Here is a 19,493-nt window from a genome sequence, read left to right on the forward strand (position 1 = left end):
TCTCAGTGTTAAGGATGAGAGACCTCCCTGCTTCCCGGTGTTAAGATGCATAGGCAGTTTCTGACAAGTCATACATCAACGTTTGGTTCAGCGTTTGACCTGAGCCACTCATTCACAATGCAGCGCCAAACCTTGGCAGTCTCTCTCTTGTGTTCATGGTGATTCCCTCCAGTACCATGTTGTCAAATAGTTTCTATGGCCAAGCATATTTTCTCTGATCTGCAATGAGCACAGAAATTTTCTTTAATGTGCTGCGGATTTTAGAAGGAAATGAGTTTATTCTTTGTAGGTGTTCTGCGGAAGTTAAGCACTATTGCTTAGGAAGGTGTGTGTTTTGATCGCTTACTGCGTGATTTTTAATGTATTATTTAGTAAATAGATTGCTTGTAAGAGTGGATACTGACAAATGGAAGCTTCTCTTAGGGGATTGACTGATTTTTCTCTTAACTATAGAACAATGTTAGAAGTAAATCCTTTCCACAGAGTCAGTCCTGAGTAGCCAGGTCCCTGCTGCCTTCAGCAGGATCAAGACCTTGGGTAACCTCTTCCATTCCTGTTCTTTTTGGTAGGTAAGAAAATGAGGACATAATCTGTTCTCATGCAAAAATAAATGGTGAAGGAAGAGGTGAAGAACTTTCTTCCAATTAGTTGCTTCTGTTATTTCCATGCATTTTCATACCACGTCAGAGCACGTTAGAAGTGCCTTCCTTATGTGTATCTCTTTTCTAAATCCCCGTCCAAACCAAATTACAACGCCATTTTCTTTTCCTCGGTTGGAAGGTAAGGCATGCTGACCAATCTCCAAGTCTTTGTGCTACGAGCTCTGGTTGTCTGTTATATGATAGGCTGCAAATAAGTTTGGTTTAGGAAAAGAAGATTTTGGCAACCCAACTGGATTATAACTACTGGTTTATTTGATATCTTGCACAAAACACCAATTCCTGAAAGTGATTACTTGAGAATTTCAGCTCATTTGAAGCAAGCTGAAGGAAAACGTAGATGCACTGTAAAGCTGACAGCTACATTCGAATCAGGATTTATATGTGAATATATATACAAGGCCCAATTAATTTATTGGAGTTACGATAAACCCAGATGATGGGAAGAATATGGCCAGGAAAGTAATCTAAAACACCTCTTCTGTGATTCCTAAAATGTAGAAGGGTCATGAATGGATATATAAAAACTCATTCTTTTTCTGCTCCTTTTTAGATAGAACTGAGTTTCTTTTTAAACCATTTGTCTTCCACTACCTTACTCAAGTAGCTGTAAATGCAAATGAGCTGTTTCTGGGCTTCCTTTCCTGGATTTCATTATCTTTGCAGGGTGTGGTACTTTTGCAGTAAGGAACAGCATACACTCTAATTTGTATGGTAGCAGAAAGAATTAGTGTGCTACTTAAAAAACATTAAACATTTTGACTTTGTTTTTTTTCTTGAAACAGAAAAAAATCTTCCCAGAACAACTGTCTTCTGCACCACCTTCTCCTCTTTCTTCTCCTGATGGGGACAGTGGCACTACACAGATACCTAAAGATGGAGTTAGTTTATCTGGTGCAACTGCAGCAGTTATATCCACAGGTAAAATCAAAAATGAATGACATTTTTAGTGTGAATGTCATTTTATGGAAAATACACAGTAAACTTATTACAGGAAATAATTATTCACCTACTTTTTTTAAGGTATTTGTAGGTTGCTTTGCACAACTAGTATTTAAATGCCAGTGTTATAGCAACAAGTGGTGGAACAGAGACTTTTGGTAGATCTACTAGACCTGGCTGATGCTAGGCTAGTTTGTTTCTGTCTGAAAGAGGAACTGTATGGTTCTTTCATGTCTGTTGTACTCCTCAATATATGAAAAGGGAGCAGATGTAGCTAAAAAAACCTGCATGATACCCAAGTATCGTGCACACTTGACTATTAAAAAAAAAAAAAAAAAAAAAGTGAGATTTTTGTCTCTGTAGCCTTACATTAAAAAAGCAACTCCATTAAAACCAAGTTAAGGCAATCAGGGGAAATACGTCCCTCCTCCCAAAACAAGCAAACTTAAGAGCAATGAAAAGTATCTTAAAAAGGGCTGGCAAACCCAAAACAAGCTACTTAATGAGTAAAATCATTGAGGACCTTGTAACCCTGTAATGAAACAATTTGTATGTTGTCAACTGAAATCTCAGAACTTTCTAAAAAGTCCATAAATTATGATAATTTTGTTTGGGGTACTTTTGACATTTAAAAACTGTTTTTACAATAGAAGTTGTCAGGTCCTTCTCAATCCCAACTTCAGTGATGGATGAGGGGAAAATACCTATGTGTTTCCTAGGAAAATAAACCTTTCAGGATTCCGTTGTTACTGAGATCAGACAGAAGATGTCACGAAAACTCTTTTTACTGATTTGTTTAATTTTTATTCATATGAAGATGCTTCATCCAATATGCAGACATTGGAGAGTAAACAGATGTGCACGAAGATATAAGATCATTGAAATGTTTCATAGAAATGTTTCATTTTTAAAAGTGAAATGTTTTTAACTAAGCCCAAGTAACACTACAGTTGAGAGAATATGGCAGTCTTCTGTGTAACAGAATGCTTAGATGGTCTGCTTAATCACTGCAGAAGGACATTTTGTCTTTGAGCTATAGTAATGCCTTGGGTGCATCCTGGCCATGTAATAGTCGAGGCCAAAAAGAAGAAGAAGAAAAAAACCCTTCAGTTAGGTCTTTTCCCCTTATCTTTTTACCTTGTTCATTTTGAAAGTTTTTCATAGTCCCTGTAAAAAGTATTTTTGAAAGTCCGGTTTGCTTCTGTGATAAGCTTTAAACCACCTTGCACAGTTTTCAGAGAAGTAAGTTCATTTTATTTAGCAGAGGAGGCCAAGCCGTAGTGTGGAAGTCATACACGAGTGGTTTGGGGCTACTGAGGATGGGGATACTGACCACTGTACATGCACGTGGCGATGCTGTGTGGGTGCTTCAGAACAGGCATCCAGGGCTGGCATATGCCATAGGGTTTGGTTTGTGGCAGCTTCTCAAACATGAGAAAAGATAGGGAAGTCATTTGGTAAGGCCAGCTTTTTTGGTAGTTCAGAGGACCTGCCAGTAGTTTTTACTTTATTGGGTCTGGGGTGTGAATAGAGATGAGTCAAAAGAAGCGCACAGATCGTGGTGGCGTTGTTTCCTTAGCAGGGTAGAGAAGGGCTGTAGAGACCAGAGGGAAGTGGATATGGGACTGAGACAGAAGAACCTTAACAGAATGCAGAGAGAGCTTTCTGCATGCTCAGAAAGTATGCATGCATGATGGTGTGTGTCTTCCACTTGGAGCTGAACGGTAGGTACATCTTGTCATCAAGACTCAAACTGAAGAAACAGCTTGCAGTTCAGGCGTGTGAAACGTGCCTCTGTTCTTTTGTGTGCACCAGCTGTGATTAAAGCAGAAGTACTCTGTAGTCAATATGGCTCGTTCTTTTGCAGTGTGTGTTTATGTCAACAAGCATGGAAATTCTGGGCCTCACCTGGATAAGAAGAAAGTTCAGCAGCTTCCAGATCACTTTGGGCCAGGTCCTGTCAATGTGGTACTTCAGCAGGCTGTACAGGCTTGCGTGGATTGTGCTTACCAATCCAAGACTGTCTTTGGATTTCTGAAATCTGGCCATCACGGAGGGGAAATGATAACTGGTATGTGAAGATGTTTTATTTTTGTTTCTTCACAATTGTGAACCTGAGGCAGGGCTAAAGAACTGAAGTAACTGCAGTGAGTTTGTATTGTTTTTGTAACACATAAGCACAGTCAAGAGTATGTACTTGGGAACTCTGTTATTAAGAGAGTACTGGTGGAGTGTAATTTATCTCAGCGTGGGCCAAGGATGTTCTGAACAATTCTTAAATTAGAATTTAGCAATAGCGAAGTTAAATTCCATGTACACTCTACAGTTAGGTTCTTATTATAAGTGGAGCTTTTGCACCTCATTTAACAGCTGCAGCCAAACATTTGTCAAGTAAGCTCAGTGCAAGGGAAATATCAGATTTATTAATTCAAGCCATTTGCATAATCTTATCCATACATAGTATTTGTGTTCTTAATGCCTTAAGCAAGTGGGTGAAAAGTTTCCAGCTAAACTGTTTAGCTTCAAGGCAAGTTACTCCACATGTTAAATTTGCTGCTTCTTCCCTTCCCCCATTCCCCAGTCTCTCAGGTCAGTCAGTGTTCATCCACCTATGTCCTCTATTAAGGAATAGGTTTATCTCTGCTACATATTAATGGCAGGTCTTCAGATAAATTATCCATATATCTCAGACTAAATAGCTGCTGCTTGACATTTTTTTTCTTTCTAGGCTAGGAAATATTCTGCAGAGCAGTTAGCACATCAATTCATAATTCCATCACTGCTAGTAAAAAGACTTTGCATTACTTTAATCTTCTTACATTAACACCAGATGTGAAAGATGATTAGTGGAATACAGGTTTAATTAAATCCTCATAAAAGATGTTGCTGTCTAACAATATTTAAAACATAGTACCCTGACCTGCATGTAGGAGAACTTCAGTAGTCCTCGCCTATGTATCCCCACGAGTTTGTTCACAAAATGGGTGCTTCGTCTCTGCTGTGTAGTAAAAGTTCAATGGCACTGTGTAAGTGGGGTTTTGAAACCTGTGTTACTTTATTTTTGCAAGATATATGAATGTTTATTGTATTATTAATACCTTGCTTTACCCAATTCGGATCCAATGTTTCCTTGAACAAAATGTGCTGAGATGTGCTTTGCCAGTAGTCTGCTTGTGATCAAAGGATCAAGAAGGACTATGATGGAGTAGTTGCAAATAATTACTTTACAGACTAGATTTAAAAAAAAAAAAGAAAAAGAAATTTCTATCTAGTCCTTATTTGTTTACATTCAGAAATTATGTAGGAGAAGGAATCACTGTTGTACACCAGGCTTCACTACAAGGCCTGGATTCAGAGAAGCCTGCTCAGTAGCCCTGAAGGTGAGGAACCTGGCGCTGTAGACTGCTCCTGAAGCTCAGTCCTGCAGCTCATTCAGGCGTTAGAGCCACAAGACCCCATTGAGTTTCTTGTGTTCTTGAGCTCTTGTCTTCCCAGCAGCTTGTCAGGCAGGTCTCTGAAAAGCTGGGTGAACAAACACTTAAAAGTCCATGTCATTTTATCAGAAATTTTTGTGTGATACATTTTGAGAAGCACAAAACGTGACTTAGGTTAATGTAACACATTACAACCAGCTGTGCTTGTGAGCATCATGGAAAAACAGAAAAAATAAACAGTAGAATAAGATGAGGAATTAGAGAATTAAATTGTGTTTTCTTGTAGAATTTAGTTTGAAAGTGTTTTTAGTGTAGGTTTTTCTTAAAAAAAAAAAAAAAAAACTTGCAAGAAAAATAATTTGTTTGCATCAGAGACTAAGCAAAGAAATCCAAATCTTCTGTGGACTCACGAACTTTAATGGCAAGTATTGTATCTGCCATAGGAGGAAACTGTATGCTGGGACATGGATAAAATAATCTTTCTAGAATATGTGTGAATAATTAGTGGGTTCTTTTGGTTCAGCTGCCAGAGAAAATAATTGTTTTGAATGGAGTTGAATTTAGCATTTTTTTCCTCTTTTCTTACTCAAAACAGAAACACAAACCATTTTATTTTTGCTTGATGCATAAGGTTTCAATTCGGGCGAATGCAACTGAAAGGAAATTAGAGGCTTGATTAACAAGCCCACTCATGGTGGTAGTGTCAGCCTCTTTTTTTTTTTTCCCTTGTAGCTCAGAGACTGTGGCATTTGGTGGATGAAATAGTCTGAGTTTCAGATAAATCTTCTCAAGCAGAGAATTAAATCAGTCTCTTGGGTGATTTTCTTCACTATCAGACAAACACATTTGTCTGATAGTTTAGCTCTCAGCCTTTCTCCTGGCTTTCTGTTTAAAATGTGCCTACCCAATGGAAAGTAAAGAAATGAGAATGACTTTTCATCCCATGGGCCAGGATTGCACAAACAAGCTCCATTCCCTGTTTATTCGTCACTAAATGCTGAAGATATTGCACCTCGGAAGTACTCCTTTTTATTTTCAGCCCTTGCATTTATCTAGGAAGTAAGATGCATGTGTTGTCCCCAGGCAGAGCACAGTTGCGCCTGTGGATATGGATCCCGCTCCTTTGCTTGGAGTTCCTGTGGTTGCCCTCGGGGGTTTAGAGTGGGGGGGAGCTGTGTTTGCACTGACTGAATCCTTATTTGTGGATTTTCCCATGGTGTGTCTTGTTGGGGCGGTCGGATGGCTTCAGATGTTCCTTGCTTTATCCTCTTGACAACCCAAAGATAATATTGTTCTTTTCAATGCTTCTTTTCAAAATGAGAAATTAAGATGTGGAGAACAAGTAATTTCCCCAAGGCTATATAAGACTACCTGTAAGGCTGTTACCAAGTGTTTTAAATTTTGGTTGTAGCTTTCAGTACTACCTTGCGGTAAATACCAGGAGATCAGGCAGTGCCAGGTCTCACAGCCCATTTGCTCTCCAAACTGGCTGCAAGCAGAAATACGTCATCAGAGATGCCTTCCCCAAACAGGAAGTAGAGAACCTTGTGTCTGAGCCGCACGTGAGTCATTAGGATTTCATCTCAACATTGGAGCCTGGAAAAAATGAAGGGGCTACGGAAACCTGTGGGTCTGGGGTTTGTCCCTGTGGTACTGACCCTTAAATTTTAGGCACTTGCATTGGGTCGCTGTCATGAAAGCACACAAGAGGTGGCACGTTATTGTTGATGCTCACCCATGTACTCCCATTAATTCTAATCGTAAGCTCGCTTACGTTAGCAGTGTAAGTCACACTTGTGGTTTCCTAAGGAAGCCTAAAATCTGCTAAAGCTTGGGCGTCTTCTTTATTTTTCCGTATGTTATCGCCTCCTTGGTAACACAGCATGGAAACGTTCCTTGCTTCAGATCTGTAAATAAAGACTTCCTTGTCATTTCTGTTTTTTTTTGTTTTTTGTTTTTTGTTTTTTTTTTATTCTTTTTTGAAAATGCATCTGCCACCAACAAAACGTGATCCTTTAAAGCACTACTTGTCATTTGGAAACTCATGCTACAAACAGAAAGCGGCTTGATAGGCTGAAAACCCAAGAAGACAAATTGATGCATAAACCTGGTGTCTATGCTACTTCTTTGCAACCCTAAGCATAAGTTACAAGTCTGTTCCTGTTTTGTTGTAATGTCTGTCTAATGAGAAATAACTAAAGGATTCAGCTAATGTAATGGTAATCGTTTATCTGTGTACCGGTAGTGCTTGCAAGATTCCATCCTTTCAGAATCTTACCAACTGTCACAAAAAAGGCAAATATCATTAACAACATCGGTCTCAATGTTTGGGGGACGAGGAAGGAGGTCAACAAATAAAAGACGTTGGCACATGTCCAATCTCTTTGTAATTGCTCATCTGAGTCTGTTGTTGTGGTGTCTCCGCCACCTTGCTCCTGTTGAAATAAATGGGAGCTTGACCGCTGCAGCGTGACAGCAGGATAGATTTCTCCAATGGTAAAATATCAAATGGCAAAACAGTTTCTGCAGTCAGAATTTCAATGGCAATGGATGCCAGCATCATACCCCAAGTAAGCTCAGTTCAATTAGAAATGGTAAAAAAAAAAAGAAAGAAAGAAAGAAAAAACTTAACCTTGCTTGCTGCCTGCTTTTTTTCTTTTTTCCTTTTTTTTCCCCCAGCAAGAACTGCAATGGGTCTTTTCTATGTTTTCTCCTGCAAAGAGGTGGTGCAGAGGTTACTGCTTTATAAGGCAGACAATAGAAATTGCCCATAATGTTTCGATGATGAGGGACGACTTGAAAGTTTTGTTATGCTGGTGTGAATCCAGAGTTATTTTATTGATGTAAGTTCCCACAGAGCAAGTTTAATGTGGCATGGATCCAACAGAAGGTAGAATCAGTCCTTTGGAGATAAATTTGTTAAATATCAGAATGATTGTTTACTCCTCTCATGTCTTGCATTGTTTAAATCAAAGCTAAAAGTCTTCTCCTTTACTTCATGGTGTTTTATTATACTTCATGATGCTTGGGGGATGTTTGACATCATCTTCTTATTCACAGCTTCCTTTGATGGGGAGAAGCACGCCATCAATCTTCCTTCTGTAAACAGTGCGTCGTTTGTCCTACGTTTCTTGGAAAAACTCTGCCACAGTCTGCAGTGTGATAATCTTTTCAGTAGCCAGCCCTTCAGCCCTTACATGGGATGTGCACATAGTCCTACGGAGTATGATAGGAACAAACCAGGTACTATTAAACGGCTCTTCTTTTCACGTCCTATTACTTTTGAGAAGCGTGGTGACTTTATGAAATTTAACTTTTGAATCTGCCTTGCTATAACTTGAATGGGTTGAAATGAGAACTGTTCAATTTTCAGTGAATTCTTTCCAGAGTGCAAGTGCTTTGACAGGTTGAGATAGCTCATACCACATGTGCAGAAAACATTTTGTTCAGCAAATTCTTCCTTGCAGTCCAACCAGGAAACATATGTATGTTGTATGTGTCACTGGGTTGCTACTAAAATAAAAAGCTCAAAACTTCACATTTCATCTGTTCAATTTCATTTTGAATCATAAAATAAACTTACGGAAAGACACTCACTGTCTTATAAGAAGGGGCTTGTTCTGACAGGTGATACAGTTCAGCTCATCCCACAACAGTAAGAGGTCATTTCTTCCCTCTTCATTCATCTTGCTCAGTGGCAGCTCCAGAATTTTAAATTCCTCAACATACAGTCTAGTCTTCTAGTAGAGAAGGAGGGTTTTGCAGGTGGCTGCCTGTGATATTTTATATCAGGCCAGTACCTTTGTCTGCTATACCAGGAGTGTAGAGAGAGGGAAATGACTTGCAGAAGATCTCCCATCAGGTGGTTTGTGGTGCCTGGTATTACAGATCCCAGCCTGAGGGTTATCAGGAGCTGTAACTTAGAAAACTTTGACATCAGTGCAATTTCAGAAGATTCATCTTGGGTATGAAGCTTCCTCACAGCTGTCTGGTAGCTGAGTCTGACTTCTAGGAGCTGCTTTAGAAAATAAAATATTCTTTTTTTTTTTTTTTTTTTTTTTTTTTTTCCAATGGAGAAATTGTATTTGTGTCAGTCTGTCAGATGAAAGGCATTTGTTTTAACACTTGTCAGAAAAGTAGCCAAGGTCAAGGTAGTTTGGATGATGACAATATAAACTAAGCTGTTACTTCATCTTTGAAGGTTTGTATTGAAATGACTGACTTTGTGTGACATAAGAAACTGATCTGTAACCTGGTGAATGACTGATGTATGTTTTTGCTTTTGTCCTTTTACTTTCCCTGTGAGCGTTTTATGCCAGAATAAATAGGTGGTGAATTTCCTCTTCACAGCAAAAGAAGAAATACCTGAAAACAGAAGCGCAAAACGATACTCTCAGGACTCTCCACCATATACTGCTCCCCTTTCCCCTAAACTTCCCAGGAATGATGCTCATCCATCTGAAGGTAATTATGTTGTATTGGTATTATAGATGAGGAATACTTGTGATTTCAGTACTTCCAGTCAAAAAGGACTGAGTACAACGTATGTATCTAGTTTGTCTGTAGCCCTTGACAGGCCAGGGCAGGAGCGTGTTAATTATTGACCAGTGGCACAGATTTTGTGCTTATGGAAGATCTACTGCAAGTTCAAGAAGTCCTTCTCTTGAACAAGCTTGCATTTTTCATGAAGTCACTCAAGCAAATAGGTGGTGTATGAAGCCTCCTGCTTCATGTATGGCAATTCAGTAGGAAACCAATTGCCTTGAAATGGATTAGGAGATAAATTAGAAGCAGCTCTAATAACTCTGGGCTCGAGCCAACAGGTGAGTAAGGCTGCATTTTGATGATGTGATTAAGCTCCATTTATGGCCAGCTGCCACTGAAAGCTGTGCTGATCCTGCTTCCTTCAGCTCCTTGTCCTTGTAGCGGGTCCCACATCTCCCTGACTGGGTGGCAAGCTGAGCCCGTGACCCAAAGCACAGAAAACATTTTGGTGAAGGCAAGAGTCTGTGCAGTTTACTTCTCAGGACTGACTCAGCATGGACTCAGATGAGCGCAGGGAAGAGTTGGATAAAATGCAGCCATGGCAAGGAGAGCGGAGCAGCCTCTCTGTGGCAGCTAGCTGTGAGGCTGCTCTGGCTCCGGGGTGAATAGTGCCTTGCCTGCCCCACAGCCAAGCTGCAGTAACTGAGCATGCACCCACTCTTAGTCTGCCTCTGATCTGCAGTAAAGCACGACAGTTTAAACCTCAGTGAAAGATCTATGAAGGAGTGTTTTTATTCTTCTTTTGCTACTTAATTAGTTAAGCCATGGTAACTTGTTGTTGTGACTCATCCCATCTGATACACGCTTTCTATTGCTGCAGTATATTTGGATAATATTGCCAAAGGCTTTTTTGAAGCGAGATGGAGACTAACTCTTTGCTTCTTCATATTCCTTTTGTGTTTTTTTTTGTGTGTGGTTTTTTTTTGGAGGTTCTGGGGTCCTTCTGTAGTTACTAGCCTCAGCGTGGGCAGAAGGATCTCTTTTTCTGTGCAGATTAGAAAGTCACAGGACTTCAGTTAAAGCAGAAAAGAAAATCAAATTAAAATGTTCAAAGTGATAGTTTAATAAGAGTTACGATTTCAAATATCTTAGATAAATGTACAGTAACAGCAGCAATACAGAAATTAACAGTCAATGCAGAACGGTATCTTTCCTAAAGAAATACTGGGTTAGTTGTACAATACCTATGCAATTAAATCAGGTATTTCTGCTAGGTAACTTCAGAAATAAGTGTAGAGCATTTAATTCTACTGAAATAGAGTTGTTTTAATTGGGCAAAGCAAGCGTTTGAGTTAGAGCTGCATTCTCTTGTAAGAAATCTCCCTCAAAGAAAGCCAGCGTGCACATACTGCTTGCTTTTTATGCCTTGTTGAGTAGTTCGATACTGGATCCCTTTTATAGATAAAGTCAGTGTATTCCTTAAAATGCATTTCAAAATCAGCAGTTCATTACAAAGTGCAGTTACCTGGGTTAAAAACAAAAATAAAGAACTTTTGCCATGGTTTCAGAAGTTTGCGTTTGCACTCTGTGTGTTTCAAGAGGCAAAGTATTCTCTAGTGTTGTGTGTTTCCCATTAGGGCAATGTCCTCTGCTGAAAATCTGGAGGTAATTTCATAGCGGTCAGTCATGGGTTGGTTAGCAAGTAAGATCTGCCCCTGAAAAGTTCTGGCTCTATTGAGACATAGTCTTCTTGAAAGAGTTGTTTTGAAATATCATTTGAACGCAAAATGGAATAATTGTGGGAAAGGATCTTTCAAACAGCTCGTTTTCCTTCTGATCTGCTCAGGGATATGTTTTGCAGATTTTGCTGTCTTTTCTGCTCACTAACAGTTTCTTCTTAAAGTTTTGAAAGATAAGGGAGAGGAAGGAGAAATAACAGTCTCCCGCCCCTTGAAAACAGAGTGTTCTTAGCACTGCAGCCAGTTACATCCTGCAGTTATGTATGGCAGAACAACTGACTTCTTATTCCCGGAGGAGCTTCAAGAAAACAAAACGTCCAATTCCTGCTAAGGCCTTCAGTCCTAAACACTCTATTGTCATCCTTACAATTGAAACATAAGGCCTTTTATTAGCTTTTCATTAATTTATCCACAGATCAGGCATTCTGCAGTGGAACCTCCCATGAAACAGGAAAAAAAAAGCAAACTGTTCTCTTTCCATACCATTGTTACGCACATCTGGTCAAAATGTTGAGGTAGGAAAAGCGTCATTCATTGCTCCATTGTTGGCAAGGCTCTGTGTGTCAGCCATCAATCCTGAATCAGCTGTCAAGCCAGTTGACCACTTCTTCAACAAGACTGCAGTTGGGTTTAGTTTGTAGAGAAGCTGGATGGACGGAAAGGGAGTGGATTGGAAGGTGTAGCTGCCAGGCGCCAATACCTGCTGTAAAAGATGATCGCCCCCTGCAGTACGCCAGCATTCCCACCTTGTGTATGAGACTGAGGATTTACATTAAGATAAAGTCAAATGCTAGTGTCTTGGGGAAGAAGGCAGAGTCGATCTTTGCCATCCCTATTTACTATCGTTTACTTTAGGATATATAGCATAAGAGTGAATTCTGGCATATAATTGGAGTAAATACAATTAAATCCTCTTGTGAAACAGTCAGTTTTAAAAATCTGTGTCTTCCCAAATCACAGAAAGGATTGCATGAAGCAATTATTTAAATCCCATATCTGGGACCTCTGCTTGATTACCGTAAAAGTGTTCCTGCTTGAGACATTGCATGGAGTTGGCTGATACATGGTTAAATACTCCATTGCCTCCTTATTTCATCATACCTTTGAAGACATCTGAAATCTGAATCTGTGTGTTCAGTTGAACCTTGGACACCTTTGTGTTGCTTTGCTGTAGCGAATTGAAATATCAACTCTGCCTTTTGGTCTTTGAGTTCTGTTAGTGTTCTCGTTCTCTACCGATCTCATGTTCTCTTGGTTCTACTGTTCTCTTTAATTGTATAGTGCTTATCGTTGACTGCATCTGTTAGTCTCTTGGAAATTGTATAGAAGAATGGCTTTTGGTTTCATTTTGGCAATTGCTGCAGCTACTTCAAGCTGACAGATGTAAAGGGGTTTGTTTTCTTTGAAAACCTCAGTATCCGCTGCTGTGCTTTTTTGATGCAGATCTAACAAACTATAAAGTTTGCAGTGGTGGGTTTGGGGCTTGTGTACTTAAAGGCTTCTTTCTGCCACAACTATCAAGTTTGGTGAAAGATGTTACATCATCTTGTAGATCTTGCTTTGCTGAATTCTCTAAGCAGGGAGCTGATTCTCTAATTATCCTTGCTCCCCTTCGGGATTATGCTGTCTGAAGACCATTACTGCAAAATACACTTAATGCTCTTCACTAAACTTCACTTTTAAGCAGGATTCAGGAGAGAGCCTAAGGCCTCGTGGAGCAAGTTCAACATGCTTGAGAAGCTCAGTCTGGTGTTGCTGGGTTTTGTTTGTTTTTTATTTTGGTTTGGTTTGGTTGGTTGATTTTTCTCTCTTGTTTAAGAAAAAATGCTCTTCCTTTAGTTTTAGTTCTGGTATGTTCCCAACAAATTGTTGAAACTTGCCATATAAGAAGAGTAATAAGAAGAATATTTTAGGAACTTGTTTTCGCAGATTGTACCAGTTATCCCAAAGAATATGCTACTTCACTAGCATATGTTTTATAACTTTGCTAAGAGTAATTTTCAAGATGGTAGTGTGGGGTTTACACTTCTGTGAACCTGTTAGCTATATTTTCCAGCTCTTTGCTCTCCTGCCAAAGCAGCATTTGTTTCATACAGATTTTTACATCATGCTTCCAACTTCTTTCTCAGCCTAGATGTTGGCCTGGTGCAAATGGAGATGAGTCATAGGAGGGCTACAGAATGGAGGGGTGTACTCACTGGGTTTTAACTACACATAGATACAGCATTGTGGTCAGGGTGTATTGTGTTAGTGGGCACGTATCTGGGATTCACTGCCTTCTGTAGCTTTGCGTGTAATCTGTTCAATTTTTAGTGATGGCCGGTGTCTCTGGACAAGTTGGGATCTACAGGTGATAATTGTTCACTTGTTTATGAAGTTATTATTCCCTCTACTGTTTAGAACAAATGAAACAATTGTTAGTTAACATGAGAGTTTTTGGTTTTATTAAAAAAAAGAAGATCATGAGAACGCTTGCTGAGATTGCATATGTATTAATACTAACATCAGACAATTTAAAATTAAAAAACAATCCTTATGGCCCTGCCCTGTTCATAATATTTAACAAATATATGTGAAATGATTAATGGAAGACTCTCTCAAACCTTACACGTTAGATCTTTATTTATTTTTTTATATATAGTAAAAGCCCAGCGATTACTTGAGGAAAAGGGCAACTGTTCTGCAGTAGTGCTGTACCTCACAGGAGATTCATTGCCAGGCTTGGAACCTATAGTTATCTTCAGGAGAACATAGCAAGGATTTTAGTAACACAAAGTCCATTTTGAACAGATCGATGTGTCGTTGTTTTTCCTGTAGCGGAAACGTTGCCTATAGAAGAAAACAGCACTTCCAAAGAACATCGCTTTTCTGAGGACTCTATGGATTCTGCACTTAATTCAGTAAATCCTTCAAGCCCAACCTGTCGAAATTCCACTGAATATCGTTCTTCAGGGAGCACAGCATACTACAGAAATTCCTTCCAGCCAGTGACTGCTACCTCAAATTCAGCCCCTGTCCTGCGCCGGCTCTCCTTGAGCTCTGCTGGGAACAGCAGTTTCTATGAAGTCAGTAGGAATCGAATACAGAGGAGGATTGAAGGTATGCTCTATGCCTAGGCTTTCCAAAGCACGTAACAGCTTTTATTAACACACAAAGTCTGTGAGTTATGAATGAAGAAGTTCTTTGCCATAGAAAATAGGTTGCATATGGATTGAGATGTTGTGCTGTTGCCAAGCATGTCAGGCTTGTTAACGTAACTTTAAATACAGAACCTAAGCCTATTAGAACTAATACTGTGGTGCAGGCCAGAGGGGCCTTGCCTGCTGCACTTGCCTCTAACTAGACTGGGCAGTGCTAGTTACATGCAACTCACTGCCTGAGCATTTTATCAGCCATTGCTATGTTGCTGAAACAGGGGACTGGGGTTTCCTCCTGTCCCTCTGTCTGCACAGTTCAGCTTGCATTTGCCACGTTCCCAAATAACCAGCATCTTAGGATCCAGGAACCAAATACGAGTAAAAGTAAGCCCTCCAGGTAAGTCATAGTGCTAATGTTTATGCTGCTGTAAATATCTGCAGTTGTGTAAGGTATTTAAAGACAAATGGAACAGTTCAGTATTACTTGGAGGAAAATAAAACATCCTTCATCTTAATATATGGCAAAGAATGAATAATAAAAGCCTGTTGTTAGTAGTAAGAATGTCTTACGTAAAATGAAATGTGTTGTCCCTATAAAGACTAGTGATACTTCCTCCTTTCACAATATTTTTATCCTGAAAGCTGCAAGTTCCACAACTGGACCGGACCTGAATTCGCTAAAAAGGGAACCTTCAAGAACGTTGAATAAGGATCCTTCCACCTGGTCAATAGAGGAAGTAATGCGTTTTGTGAAAGAAGCTGATCCGCAGGCTCTAGCTCCACATGCAGAACTCTTTAGGAGACATGTATGATGCATATCCATTCTGTTCTAGTAGATTTTGTGTATCACACTAATCTCTTAGAATACAGCTTTCATTTCTGTCACTGTATTTGCAAGTGAAGGTAGAACAGACTCTACTCAGTTGTATAATAGAGGCTTGAAACTCCTCCTGCAGTATGTTTTCTCTGGGTTCCAGCCCTGCTAGACATAAGCAAATACCCATTGCTTTCCAGCTCATGCACGGCAGCATGATACTGGAACTCCTAACTTCTAATGGCCAGCACCCAAGGTGCCTTCTCACCCCTGGCACCTCTGGAGGAGATGACATTCTCACGTACAGTATGGGGCTTACACAGACGACAACTCTCTAAGATGGTCTGTTTTGTAGACTGATTATCCCAAAGCAGAGAAGCTTTGCCTGGTTACCTCTGCACTTGGTCATTAATACTAAAATTCAGAGGTTAAGTTGAAATGTTTAATTTGTCTGTTTTGACAAGTAATGTATGCAGTTTCCTAGGACCTAACAAGATGTTCTGTTTAGAGAGAGAAACTCTTAAGTGTTGGTTTATGTTGCTTTTGCTCTCCCCTTTTCCCTCTTCTCCCTGTGCTTTTCTATGGCAGGTAGCTCAGCAAAGAGCTGCTTTACTATTTCATTTTATATGTGGCCCTCCAAAAAGAGGTTGGCTTTCTCTTTAGCGGTATTTCACCCTTGTTCTGGACTGGCTCTTACTAACAGATAAATTTCACATTAAGACGAATTGAAAGGAAAATTCAAAGTAACTTTTCACAGAACTTCCTGTCTTATGTGTTAGTTATTCTTAGTTGTATAGCAAGACCAAATGTCACTTGCTTTGTCGGGTTTATGTTTAAAAAAAAAAGTAAGACAGAGTTGTTTTCTTTATGGTGGTTTAGGGAACTAATTGCCTGTCTACAGTATGTAATGCTACTAAGAGCTTGGGACTGCTGTATTTCAGCAGCTTCTCAACCAGGCAGTTGCAATCTGCCTAAGTTGTCCTCGGTCTTGATCCTAACAATCTGTCTGCTTTAACCTGGATGTAGATCTGTCTTATTTCACAGATTCAGATGGTTTGTAACCCCTTCCTCTGCGTGACTATTTGCATGCACACGCCAGAACCCTCCCACAGCTGTGTTCAAGGTTCAGTGCAAGGCCTCAGTGCTCGGATCATTTAATCTCCAACTGCACAGACCTTCCTTTGCAGCTTTTTTTTTTTTCTTTCATTGACCTATTCTTTTTTTTTTTTTTCTTCTTTTTCCCAGCTGGTACCTAATTTTGCAGGCTGTTTGGTCAGTTTTTTACTTAGTGTAATTTTGTTTAGCATCTCACATACAGTAATCGTACCGTAAAAATACTGAAATAAATTTCCCTTCAGTGGCCACGTGTAAATATCAAAGTGCTGCCCTAAGTTACTGCCTTATAAATGGTAGATACGTTTTTACTACAGTATAAACAAATGCAATGTACGTTTCAGTGTTACCATGCAGATTGTTAAAGCAGTTGTGTATTGTTGTGTTTATTCTCTTCCTTCTGCAGGAAATTGATGGGAAGGCACTACTGTTACTGAGGAGTGATATGATAATGAAATATATGGGACTGAAGCTGGGGCCTGCCCTAAAGCTGTGCTACCACATTGAAAGACTTAAACAAGGAAAGTACTAGCCAATGGGGATACCACGAAGTGTGCGTTCCTATCACACTAAGCTCTCAGGTTAACAGCCATCACCTTTATTTAAAAGTGTTTTGTCGCATAAATCATCTGTATTTTTTGAAGGTTCTCTCAAAATGTGAAAAAGACGTCTAGGATAAAGAGGGGAAGAAGAAAATTGGTATTACATTCTAGTGTTTTGTGAACTGTTTCAGAAAGTTTGCAGGGAAGGACTGGCCTGTTGGTCACACTGGCTGGGGAGCAGGTTGGGTAACAGTGCTGAAAAGCACATTTATTCTCTGTTGCAGACTTCAGCCCCAGTGCATTTGTGTTCAGAACCAAAACAGCTGAATCCCAAAGGAAAAACGAAAACAAAAACAGCATCAGGTGTTAATAATTTTTACAGGGGTGGCTGTAAACTTTTACATTGCGAGGAAAATGTAAAAGAGAAGATCTCATCTCAGTAGTAAATACTGTGCCTGGTCCTCCAGCAGAGTCATACTCAGCTAGGTTGTTCTTCATAGATTTCCATAAAGGGAATAGCCATATGAACAGTTTGGGGGGGGGAGGGGGGGGGGAAGTGTGGGGAGGGCAGCGTTGTGGAGAAGAGGGTTTAATACAATATAAGCTTTTATAAAGTGATTATCAGTCCTTTGGAAGGTTACGAGGACAAATGTACGGTGTACTGTCAATTTATGCCGGCGATAATAGTTCTGTTTTATGGAAGATCATATTGGCTGTATAAACAGCCAGATCTGGGCCCGACAGATTTGACTGGAACAACGCATCCACGTTCTAAACATTCCATCTTTTTGCTAAGTTTGGCATGGATATGTGTGTTCATGCTTTTATCTATACACGTGTATGTGTCAGGGAAATGCATACTATATATCTATGAAAATACACATACACACTGTACATGTGTTCAGTCTTTAATATGTACTTTGCACTGTGCCAGAGAGAACTGTACAATTTCTTGTTTGTTTTTTTTTTACCGGTAATTTTGGTCACGTACTACTTTCATATTCATTAGCACCTGTTTAATTTGTTGTCCGTTCCTGGAGTCGGAAGGTGACAAACAATCAAAGGGTGGATTTACTCCTACAGGCAAAATCCCCGTCCTATGCAATACTCCTGGTTATTCATCACTGAACTCTGAGCCATGTGTTCTGGTGTATTTCTGAAAACACTTCTTTGGTTCTGATGTTTTGGGCTTACGTTTCCTTTCAGGAAGTGCTACTGTGTAATTGATAAGCCTGTTTAGGGTAAAACTGGTGCTGTTTGTGTAAGCTGCAAGAACCAGCGGTGATAACGAACCAGTTTGTTGTCACTGCTAATTGTAATACACATCAGGGATAAGAAAATATGCTTTCTGCGTAGGAAACTGAATGTACTGTATGTAATAGTGCAAGTGATGAAAACTGTTTGCTAAGGAAGATGTAGTCCTAAATTGGTAGGTTTTATTATATTTCTTACTGCCTTTTTATATGAAACTATATAGTAAGAATGTATTTTTTACGAATCCTTTTTCTGAAAATGCCTTGTTGTACCAATACTCTGATACTCCTCAGGTTTCAGCAGAGATACTGCTGCAAAATAACATTTTTTGTAGCTTACAAGCGTCCGAGAATTTTGTTAGTTTAAATGACTGCAATGCAATTTTAATTTAGCAAGTCATTTGGGCTTCGAGGATTGTTTTTATTATTCCATCATTAGACATTTGACACTGAAGGTTATCTCTATTGATTTGTTTTGCATATCTTTTGTGGTGCGTGTATGCTTAGATGAATAATACAAGCATGCTCTTTAGAGTAAGAAAAGGTCAGAGCATTGATTGGAGAAGGAGCGTATTTTCTCTTTGTGTTCGGAAAATATTGACTTGATTGTTGGTAAAACCATATGAAAGTTACAGTTACATTGTGAGGAAAACATAGCGCCCCACACGTTGTGTATAGTGTTTCAACCTTACTTGTACACTTTCTTATGCTGAATTTCGGATTTCTTTAGCTTAAAAGAAGTACTGCTCATACAATTTAACTGAAACCAGCTCTAATTTTTTAGATTGCCATTGGCATAGGAGAAGCAAAGATGTTTAAAATTTCTGTTTGGCTTTTACGGAATGAATTTTTTGTACATGGTGCTTTGATGGGTATAAATATTTGTTGGAACATCCCTATGTTCAGGTGCATAGGGATCACTGTGAAGTGACAGTACCAGGATTTCACCATGCGCTGCAGTGTGAGAGTCATGCGTTCAAAATGTTGCAGCAGAATATATTTTTTATTCTTTATTTTCAATGGGATGTTCTTATCTATAAACAGCAATAAAATAGTCTGTTCATTGTTGTCTGTTTTGTTTCATGCGTAAGCACTGTCCGCGTAGGCAAGGGTAGCCGTCCTGCCTGGTATTTGGCAGCTCGTGACAACATCTGATGTGAGGAAGCTTTAATCAGAAGGATAAAACTGATCCAGCGTAGTTTATCTGAAGTAATTAATATTTAAATTTGGGTTGGTCTGTGCTTTCAAAATAACAATTCAGGAATATATTCAACTATTTAATTTTGAATGTAGTATATTGCTGCTTAGAGTTTACAGAATTCTCATATAAATCACTGAGGGGAAGAGACTCCTAAACAGTGACTTTGTCCTGTGT

General features: G+C 39.4%; 1 protein-coding gene across 5 annotated transcripts in view; it reads left to right on the forward strand.

The window, feature by feature from the left end:
- Positions 1-19,185, forward strand: part of SCML2 (Scm polycomb group protein like 2) — a 69,270-nt gene extending 50,085 nt beyond the window's left edge. For 4 of the 5 annotated variants that reach the window (XM_035323980.1, XM_035324224.1, XM_035324055.1 and 1 more), the window contains 7 exons: positions 1,445-1,580; positions 3,469-3,672; positions 8,096-8,278; positions 9,386-9,499; positions 14,077-14,358; positions 15,039-15,202; positions 16,730-18,359. In XM_035323980.1, the coding sequence (XP_035179871.1) occupies positions 1,445-1,580; positions 3,469-3,672; positions 8,096-8,278; positions 9,386-9,499; positions 14,077-14,358; positions 15,039-15,202; positions 16,730-16,855 (1,209 nt within the window). In that variant the 3' untranslated portion in view covers positions 16,856-18,359. Of the gene's footprint in view, positions 1-1,444; positions 1,581-3,468; positions 3,673-8,095; positions 8,279-9,385; positions 9,500-14,076; positions 14,359-15,038; positions 15,203-16,729 lie in introns of all 5 variants that reach the window. The other variant, XM_035324143.1, reaches the window with a different exon arrangement.
- The last annotated feature ends 308 nt before the right edge of the window (positions 19,186-19,493 follow it).

The sequence above is a fragment of the Oxyura jamaicensis genome, chromosome 1 (assembly GCF_011077185.1).
Source record: "Oxyura jamaicensis isolate SHBP4307 breed ruddy duck chromosome 1, BPBGC_Ojam_1.0, whole genome shotgun sequence".
Lineage (NCBI taxonomy): Eukaryota > Metazoa > Chordata > Aves > Anseriformes > Anatidae > Oxyura > Oxyura jamaicensis.